At 44.6% G+C, this 10,581-nt stretch overlaps 1 protein-coding gene across 1 annotated transcript; it reads right to left on the bottom strand.

The window, feature by feature from the left end:
• Positions 1 to 8,217: 8,217 nt before the first annotated feature.
• Positions 8,218 to 9,992, bottom strand: LOC137838899 (uncharacterized). The gene is made up of 2 exons (XM_068648110.1): positions 9,798 to 9,992; positions 8,218 to 8,568 (listed from the first exon to the last, which is right to left on the bottom strand). Exons 1-2 carry the CDS (start codon positions 9,990 to 9,992, stop codon positions 8,218 to 8,220), a joined length of 546 nt encoding a protein of 181 aa, XP_068504211.1.
• Positions 9,993 to 10,581: the final 589 nt, after the last annotated feature.

Genomic DNA, 10,581 nt, shown 5'->3' on the forward strand with positions numbered 1-10,581 from the left:
AAATCAAGTGATTCTCGAAGTAAATTTGATTCTTGGCTTAAAAGTTTTTGAAAACCCTCTTTAAACCATTCACACCCCCCCCATCTAGTTTAAAGTCATACATTCTAGCATCTCTAACATGAGAGATTTTAATAAAAAAAAGGATTTAATCTTGGGGCAATTTTCCTATGTCTGCTACACACAAACTTTCTCCCTTGAGAGATACAACCTTTCTTGGGACACTGCGACAACCTAGTGTCTGTCAATCCTATCATCCATTCTTTCTATACTGGGGAAATCTTTTATTGGTTTATCCACAAATAAATAAATTCATACCTTGTTTTTTTATATTATTATCTATCGAAATTGGGACAAATTTGGTTTCACATGTACACCTTACTTAAAGTCTCTCTTCAAAGGGGCATGCGAAAGACAACATATACTAATGTTGCACAATCCCAGTTCCAAACCTTTTCAATCATTTTTTCCACATTTTTCATCCAATTGGATTCAAGCATACATGCATTAAAGAAATGATTCAAAAGAAAAGGTTAAATGAAGATTTGCAACATCACTCACTTTCAGAATAGGCCAATATTATATTTTGGATAGAGGCCCTCTCCGTGGTAATGGCCATTTAATCCTTTTTATCGTTTGGATCAAAACCTTGTCCATGAGAATGGTTACCAATTTGTTATTATCTTTCAGATAGAGGTCCTCTCCTTGGTAATGGTCATCTAATCCTTTTTATAGTTTGAATTAGAACCCTCTCCATAAAAATGGTTACAGAGTTTATTTTATCTTTCGAATAGAGACCCTCTCCGCGGGAATGGTCATCTACTCATTTTTATCATTTAACAGTTGTTCTCACTGGTTGACTTCGTTGTCGTTTGACTTCAACGACAGCTTCAGGCCTCGCCTGTCTCCTCCTTCTCACGCACTCCTCTTGGTTGAAGAACGTTGTACCTGTAGAGACAAAAGGGCGCCCTGGCGGTCGTTTGCACTTCGACGCTCAAGTCAGTACTGGGGCAAAGAAACAGTAAGTGAATAAAGTAGTTTCAGTCTTAGAATCGGTGTACCTTGTTAGGGTTCTTACCACCCTTTATATAGGTTGTAACTAGGGTTACTTCTATTATGTTACCCATATCTAGGGTTCTTGGGAGAACGTCCTTGCGCCGCTATTACACAATCTTAGCGTAATCTGGCACATAAGACTTCCCTTTACCGGAGTGCAACGACTAATAGTGTGGCCGTCAAGGTAAAAACTTATGCACCACTGCTCCGGGGCCATCTGTTCTATGGGTGCCCTAAGTATTCACGTGTCATGCATGCAGTCTTTCCTTGGAAACCCTAACCCTAACGGGCCTCAGTGCCTCCAAGGAACACTTGCTTGTGTACCATACACACTCCATGCATGATCCTCTCGTGACTTAGGTCTTTTGCTGGTATCTAGGCGTTAACTTCATGTTAACTCATACTGCTTGTGGGACCCAGCTTACGTGACCCACCATTGCTATCAGCCCACCAATGTTCAATGTCTTTCTCTCAGGCCAATGACCGAGGTTTGGCCTGTACACAAGCCGCCCAGTCTCGAGGTGTAATTTGTTTCAACGAAGAGGTTTTTAAGTGATCGCCCGCGGCGACCTACGTGGCACTGGGTGACAGGATGTGAAAAGTGCACCGAAGTGATGTCTCACCATACTTTTTTATCAGCGTACACGTGGCAAGATCAACGGCTAAGGCTTGTTGCCGCTTGCGCTTCCTCATATACGTTTAAACCTTTAAACCCATACGCTCCCTTTACTGTTTCATTACTTCACTTAAGCATTTCTCAAACATTTGTTATTATCGAAACACTCTCTCTTCCTCTTCAAATACCTCATCATTCGAACCCTAATTTATTCAAAGGTACGATTTTTACTTCATGATCACTCTTGCTTTATAATTCCGATGCTCATAACATGTTGTAACTGTTCTGGGACTGTTTATGTTTTCCGCATTTTACGTTTTCTCTGTTCTTCGTTTTTGAGTCTCTGTTTTTCTGGACTACTGAGTCACACCTATCTTCTTCTTCTAAGCCTTCGTTTTTCTTCTTCCTTTCTTGATATGATTCCAATAGCAAGGATGAGATGATTCTTTGACATTCTATGGAATCAACTTGAGTTGGAGATAGCTTAGGCACTTTTAATATAATTGGATCAAGGTTCTATGTTTCAAGAACTCACCAAAACTTGCACCAAACACCAAACTCACATGGAAGATCCATCTATTGCCAATTGAACCAATTAAATTGTGTAAAAAGGCAAAAGCACCGATTAAAAAGATCAAGAACAGAAATGCACCGAACAAATAAGCTAGAATTGAAGAAGAAACAAATGGAAACAACCAATGAAACTATGAACCGAAGCAAAGCTGAAAATAAACTGAATTGCCGAACCAAAAAGAAGCTAAACATGTTTTAGGAATTTCATATGAACATGAAGATGAAAGAAAGAAGAACTTATGGAGATGGATGCTTTGGTTTGATGATCACGCCACTTGGATGGTGAAGGCTCCAAGATGAGTGAGCTAGTGCCGCTACTTGAGAGAACCAAATGCACTCAAGATAAGACAAGGTGAAGGAGAAGACAAGTTCTCACAATTTCTCTCTCAAATTGAGTAGAGTTTCTCTATTGCTAATTTCCAATCTGAATTCTACAAAGGCAAGCACCTTTATTTATAGCCTAAGAGGTGCTGAAATGAAAAGCTAATTAAACTCAAATTACCCCCCAAATGACATAAAAGTGGCGCCAACTTAGAGCATGAGGAAGGTGTGACTTCCTCTCTTAGTTTGGCACCTCCCTATTACGTCTACACCCCTATACTAAGCTCACACCCCCCCAGCTTCCTATATTTTTCCTAAACTAAAAACCTAAAGATGCTTTTACAGAAGAGGTGTCTAATGTTTCCCTCTAAGCACTGATCCTGCCGGTTGACTTAGCGCTAGAGCGTTGCCTCGTCACGAACCTCTTCACCAGCTTGACTCCACATGCCCTTCAAGTCCACACCACAGAAAGCCTCTCTGAGAACCTGAAAACACAAGGTGGCGCCTCTGCGGCCGGTGGCGCTCCGACGCTCAAGTCAGTAACAAGAACACCCAAAAACTGAGAGAAAATATGCTCTGTAGAACCGTACTAAAGGCACACAACCCTAGCAATGAGCCGTAATGAAAAACGTACCTATGCAAATTCTGTTAAGTTTACCTTTATAGCTAGGTTTCTTCTCTCTCCAGGCCGTTATGCTTTTGGACGCGTGGCTTGCATCCAGCCCTGCACGTGTCGCCATCTGGGCTGGGATAGCAGGTAGCGCCTTGCCCTACACGTGTCATCTTCTGAGCTAGGATAACTTGAGCGTCATTTCTCTATTGCACCCAACCCTACACGTGTCATCATCTGGGTTGGAGTAACAGGTAGCATCCAACCCTACACGTGTCGTCATCTGGGTTGGGGCGACTTGAACGTTATTTCTGTGTAGTAACCAGCCGCGCGGCTAAGTCCTCTACTCAAGGAGCAAGCTAGCACGCAATATGCCCTAGAACACCACCTGACAAGGCGAGTATCAGGTGCAGAAAAATGCACCATCTCTATGACATCGCTTGTCGTTAGTGGTACCTTCCTTATTGCTACACCATGCATGTTCTAGCTGGGGGAACCTTGCCACCAGTGAATGTCCACTCTGGGAATCCTGTCGCTGATGGACAAGCTGTTCCCTTCAACTTGCTCGACCTCCATGCCCCATGCTAGCGCAACAATCATCTTGTTGGACTTACACGCTTGGACTTACTCTTCTGAGTTCCCAGCAGCCTTGACTGAGTCTGTTGGGAAATCCGACGACGTGCTTCTTGCGGCAATGTCAGGCCGCCCGGTTGCCAATCGTCTAACACGTCAACGTTATACAATCTCGGCGACAACCGATCATGTACGTTGTAGCACGCCGCTTCCACGAGCGGCGACTACACTAGCTTCTGAACCACTCGCCCTTCTCTAGCCATGTGCTCTGCTAAACACGCTTCACGTAGTCACGCTAGACACGTCATCACACCCGATGACCTGGTCGGTACAAGCACCTTTCTAAACACTTTTCTATATTATTTACAATTTAAAAGAAACTATAAAGAGAGATATTTAATTGAAGTCCATTCTTGAAAGCTTGTAGACTTCTTTGGCTTTAGGCTTGATCCTCTCTTTATTTTATGTCTTCTTTTAATTTTCAGAAGACTATAAGGAAGAACTTCAAATGTGAAGGTGAATGACCTCTTCCTTCATTAATAAAAGCCTCATTTATTTGATTCTCATCATTTCTCTTCTCCTTCTTTAGCTTTTTTATCGAGATGGCTCGAATCAAAGTTACACCAAACCCTCCTCCTCTTGTCGACTACAAAGCCCTCTATCATTGGGGTCTTGATGACCTCCTAGCCAAAACTTCCCAAATTACCTCTTTAAAGCTATTGATGTGTACAAGGAAAGCGAATCTGACGAGAAGTTTTGCATCTTCGGGAGGGAGCACGACTTGTACGTGAAGCTCATGCCTTGTAGGGAAGGCGTGTTGAACAAGATGTTTTGATGTCTCCAAATCCAAGAGGAAAGCTTGAAGACCTTGCTGTTGGGTGTGTGTGTGTGTTGTCTAGTTGTTTGAAACTTGTTAATTCACTCCTTAAGATGATCCAAGTTCATTTGAATCTTTAACCTTTTGAAAAGATGAGTTTTCTAAAAAGCTGTCAAAATTTCAACTGGTTGTTTGAAACAACAGGTTGTTTTACCTTAGTAGTTTTTGGAAAAGGTTGAAAGTTGTTTGATTTGGTTGACTTTGCTGTAAAACCAAATCAATCGATTGTTTCGACAAAACAATCGATTGTTTTCCTGAAAACCTTAACATAATTTTGTTAAGTGGTTTTAATATGTTTTAAATGATCCTAACTAACTTGGCTCCTTTATTAAATGCTTTTGAGCACTTGGTTGGTCTATATAAAGGTGGTTTTACGCTCCTGATCTTAAAGTAAGAGAAAGAGTTTATCAAAACAGTTTTTCTAAGATTTGAAAGAGCTTTGGATCATTCTTAAGTGTGTGGAATAGGATTGGGTTGTAATTCTAAACTTTAAGCTTTGTAATAGCCAGGTGTATTCTATTCTCTTCTTCCTTGATTACTGTATTTCTGTAGTTGTGTTGCCAAGGAGTGTTGTGTGATTCTCTCCTTCCCTGATCTCACATATATCTGTTTTAAGTTGTTTTTATTAACTCCTGATAAAAACAACCGATTGTTTCGACAAAACAACCGATTGTTTTTCTGATATCATCTTAAAACAGTTTTGGGTATTTGTTTCCTTCATTCTTTTCTCTGTAATTCAGCATTGATTTTCATTATACCTTCAAAGTTTGCGAAAATCCCTCATAAACAATTCACCCCCTCTCGTTTAAGGCCATATATTCTAACAAGGCGAACTAGTGTGTGTGGATGATCGTGCAGACCCTGAAGAATCATTCTTCTTCATGTACTCCACTATCTTCAAGCGGATCAAGCTTCGCTTGCCATTCACGGGGTTTGAGCGTGCGCTCCTAACTGAGGTGAACGTGGCCCCTACCCAGCTGCATCCCAACAACTTGGCCTTTGTGCGGGCCTTTGCCATCCTCTGCAACCATTTTGGCCATACGCCATCAGTGGATGTTTTCCTCTTCTTCTTCGAGGCGAAGAACCATGGAAAGAGGCTATGGATCAACGGGGTGGTGGGAGAGTTCTTCTAACTCTCTTCCAGCAGTCCTACAAAGTCTTAAAGAAGAAGTTCTTTAAAATATGCTACAACAAGCATGATCCTACCTTGTTGGACAGGTTCCCATACTACTGGGTGGAAAAACCAGGGCTCAAGAAGCCAAGGATCCTGGAGGACTTGAGCCCGCCCGATCGTGAGGTGTGCGGCTTCCTCACCAGCCTGGGGGCGGTGTTCAACACTGTTGACTTGATAAAAAATGTGTACCACCACAAATTCCTGAAAGCCCATATTGGTATTTGTTTCTGCCTTTACCTGTCTTTGCTTGTATGCTCTGTTGGCTTAGGTTCTCATGTATTGTCACTTTCTTGCGCATATATGGTACTTGATGCAGAGAAGAGGAGGAAACTGGCTGAGTTGGTCTCTCGACACAAGGCTGCTCTTGCCGATGTCGGTGCCTCAACTCCTGCGGGCACCCCTCCTGCTGCTACCTCTTCTCCAATCTCTCCTGACACAACCCCTATCGATCATAGGCAGAAAGGGGTAGTGGAGGCTATTACCTCTGAAGACGAGGATACCTGCACATGCCTCGTCTTCAAAAGGAAAATAGTGGCTGATGTCGCAGCTCCATCGCACTCAGCTTCAGATGGTCGCGCTCCCTCCTTCAAAGAAAACCCTCCTAGCGCCTCCTCCCCTCGCAACCTCGTGGTTCTTGAAGGCGGGGGGAGAGCGCCCCTGGAGGTGAACACGACATGCCTCCTGCTGTTGATCTGCTCGCCTTCCTCCAGCAGGCCCTCGAGTGCTTCCAAAATTGGGAGGTGGTGGAGAGCCCAAGTGAGAACTTCCTGCAAGGTCGTGCAGCCAAAGGCCTTGGCTAGTTTCTCATCGCATCCAGCCTCGCTATGACCAAGGTGCAAGGCTTGCAGACTGAGGTGCAAAAGCTGAGGGAGGCTGCAAGTCAAGACGCCCTCCAGATCAAGAATCTCTCTTAGTGCGAAACTGCCTTGTATCTGGAGGTCGCCAAGCTGATAAGGAGACCAAGAAGCTTTTATTGGATAAGTCCCAAGAGACTCTGAGCGCCCATGCTAAGACCTTGGATCTCTGAAAAGAGGTTATTGACTTGCGAGAAAAAGTTGAGGAGTCGCAGGCTAAGATGGCCAGACTCGAGGAGAAGGCGACTCAGCAGGAGGTACAACTTGGCCAACTAGAGGGAGAGCTAGCCCGCAAGGACGAATTCTTCAACCAGACTAAGAAATAACTCACTAATGACGTTGTTGATGCTTATTGGGTAGGGTTTGAGGACGCCATGGCCCAGGTTGCCTGCGTGCATCCTGGGGTGGATCTCACTCAAATCGGCGTTAGAAAGAGAGTCATTGATGGGCAGTTGGTCGATGCTGAGTGACTTCTCCCTTCCTGTACTTATTTTGTAGCTTGGAGAACAGATAACTTGTATATATTTTTACCTATGAAATCTGCTTCCTGCTTCTCTGTGTTGGTTGTTATCTGCCTGCATTAGCTTTACTAACCACACCTTTAGCGAGTATTGCCACCTTAAGTAGCAAACTTCTTTCCACCTGCTTCACCTTCTTCCAATCTTCAATGCCTTAAGGTATTGGTGGTGTGCGTACGAATTCTTAATTGGCCTTACTTTCGTCACATAAAGATAAGGAAAAACTCTTACTTGTTTCTGACCTTACCTTGCGAGACAAGGGAGAGGCCTGCTTGCCGACTTCGTCCTTGCCTCTCAGGGAAAAGGAGATGTCTTACTGGCGATACTGGGGAACCATATTGTTCTCCATCTTGGTGTTCTTACTCAAGAGGGAGGCTCAAGAACCATATTATTCCCAGTCTTGAGATTTCTAACCCGAAGGAGAGGTTTGTAATTGATCCCGTCTTCTCCCTTGAGGGTAAGAGAGGATTTAACTGGTGAACCATACTGTTCGACCTTGGCGTTCTCACTCAAGAGGGAGGTTCACAAAAAACCATATTGTTCCCAATCTTGAGACTTCTAACCCAAGGGAGAGGTTCATTACTGACCTCGACCTTGCTCCAAAAGGACAAAGGAGGATTTAGCTGGCGAACCATACTGTTCTCAACCTTGGAATTCTCACTAGGGAGGTTCACGAAAAACCCTATTGTTCTTGGTCTTGAGACTTCTAACCCAAGAGAGAGGTTCATTAATTGTACTGTACAAAATACTTGAAAAATCTTTAACTGAATAAATGAAATTTTATTGGGTGACCTCGTTAAAAAACCCCTTCAAGGGAAAAAGAGTGTCCTCTAAAAATGTGTACAATGCAATAACTCAACTGAAATAAAACTTAAGGTTGGTCGCGTTCCACATACGAGGGATCGTTCCACCTTCTAAAGCCTCGAGCCTGTATGCTCCATTCCCTAGGGCCTTTGTCCCCCCTGAAGAGACCAGTCCACTTGGGAGACAACTTGTTCTCTAGCTGGTATAGGTGGGCCTTCCTCATCACCAGGTCGGAAACCTAGAACTATCGAGGTCTTAGCTTGGAGTTGTACTTGTACTCCACCCTTCTCTTCAAAGCTTCAGCCTTGATTCTTGCTTCCTCCCTTACTTCATCCAGTAGGTCCAGGTTCACTTTTCTTTCTTCATTGGACTCTTCAGTCACGAAGTTCTTGAAACGTGGCGAGTTCTCCTGGATCTCTAGAGGAATCATTGCGTCTGAACCATACACCAAGGTAAAGGGTGTTTCCTTGGTAGTGGACTGAGGAGTAGTGTGGTAAGTCCACACAATTCTAGGAACTTCCTCTGCCCATGTCCCTTTGGCCTTCTCCAGCCTTCTCTTCAGACCTCTGAGCAGAACTCGGTTAGCATACTCGACCTACTCATTTGTCTGGGGGTATTTGACTGATACGAACACCTGTTTTACTCCCAGCTCTGTACATAGATTGCCCAACTGTTCGCTTGCAAACTGGGTCGGACACCAGCCGTTTTGGGATTCCAAAGCGGCATAATATGTTCTTCCACACGAAGTGCTAGATCTTGTGGGTTGTGATCCACTTTGTGAAGTACTCTATGGCAACCACAAGGTACTTCATTTGCCGCACCGCTAAAGGGAAAGGCCCCAGAATGTCGATCCCCCAAGTATGAAACGGCCATGGGCTATAGATCGATCTGAGCTCTTCTGGAGGCGCCTGGTGCAAGTCAGCATGTTGTTGGCACTGCTTGCACCACTGTGCAGTCTTCCCTTATGGTTGGCCAATAATAACCTACGCGAACGACCTTTGATGCGAGAGCTCGGCCACCAATGTGACTCCCGCATATCCCTTCATGGAGTTCTGCCATAATGCGCGTACACTGCTCACAACTTACACATACCAGAATAGGGTGAGTAAACCCATGTTTGAACAACTCTCCATCGATCAAGGTGTACTTGCTCAAATTTTTCTTGAACTTTTTGGCCTCTGTAGGCCTCCAGCGGGAGTATCCCATCAGCCAACTAGTGTTTGTAGAGTGTCATCAAGGTTTCGCTAGGTAAACCTGCAACGACTCCTTCCTAGAAACTGGGTATGTGCTTATCCTGGGCGTTTTCAACGTCTCCTGAGTCAACGACCGATGACTCCTCTTCACCCCTTTCGAAGTGTTGATCTCCTGGATTTCTGCTGCATTATCTGTGGTAGTTCAAGGTGTCCTCAGGGTCTCCTGAATGATTGTCCTCTGTCTACCCCCCTTGCCTGAACTGGCGAGCTTTGCTAGCAAGTCAGCTCGAGCATTCTGTTCTCTAGGGACGTGTACTAACTCGAACACCTCAAACGTCTCCCTCAGAATCTGGACGTACTCTAGGTATGCGACAATCTGAGGGTCTTTAGTCTAGTATCCTCCTATGACCTGACCTGTGACTAACAAGGAGTCACTCTTTTCCAGCAAACTTTTCACACCCATATCCTTAGTTAATAGCATTCCAGCGATCAAGGCATCATACTCTGCCTAGTTGTTACTAGCCTTGAAAGCGAACTGCAAGGCCTGCTCAATCAATAGCCTATTTGGCCCTTCCAAGATGACGCCAACCCCACTACCCTATTGGTTGGAGGAACCGTCTACAGAGAGTACCCATCTAAAACCTGCTGCTTCATGGTGTGTGGCTGACGAGGAGAGTTTTACCACGAAGTCAGCATAAACCTGCCCTTTGATAGGGCTTCTGGGCTCATACTGCATATCGAACTCTGATAGCTCTACTGCCCAACGCACCATTCTTCCTACCACATCTAGCTTCTGCAAGACCTTGCGAATGGGAAGGTCTATCATCACTATCACCGTAAAGCTTTGGAAGTAATGGTGAAGCCTTCGCACTGAGAACACTACTGCCAGGGCCGCTTTCTCAATGGCCTAGTATCTCACCTCAGGCCCTTGCAATACTTTTCTCACAAAATCGGCTTCTGTACCTAGTCCTGTTCCTACACAAGGACCGAACTGATCGCCCGATCAGTGACTGCGAAGTACAAGCGAAGCAGGGTACCCAGCTGCGACTTGCATAACATTGGTGGATTGCCCAGGTACTCCTTTAGCTTGAGGAACGCCTCTGCGCACTCCCTGATCCATACGAACCTGCTAGTCCTCTTCAGGCACTGGAAATAGGAGTGTCCTTTGTCCCCTCCTGCTTACACAAATCTGGACAAAGCGGTCATCCGCCCTGTCAGCTGCTGCACTTCCTTCACTGAGATCGGGCTCCTCATTCCTATGATTGCAACGCACTTCTCAAGATTTTCCTCTATCCCACGCTTAGTGAGTAGGAAACCCAAGAACTTGTCTGCTTCTATCCCAAACACACACTTCTCGAGGTTTAGGTTCAATTTGTACTTAGCTATCGTAGTGAATAACTCTTCTAAATTTGCTA

The sequence above is a fragment of the Phaseolus vulgaris genome, chromosome 11 (assembly GCF_000499845.2).
Source record: "Phaseolus vulgaris cultivar G19833 chromosome 11, P. vulgaris v2.0, whole genome shotgun sequence".
NCBI classification, from domain to species: Eukaryota; Viridiplantae; Streptophyta; class Magnoliopsida; order Fabales; family Fabaceae; genus Phaseolus; species Phaseolus vulgaris.

Coding starts and splice junctions, on each gene's coding strand:
- LOC137838899 (XM_068648110.1), bottom strand. CDS start 9,992: ATGATAGACCTTCCCATTCGCAAGGTCTTGCAGAAGCTAGATGTGGTA. Junction 8,569..9,797: donor AAGCAGCAGGTTTTAGATGG/GTACTCTCTGTA, acceptor ACAAATGAGTAG/GTCGAGTATGCTAACCGAGT.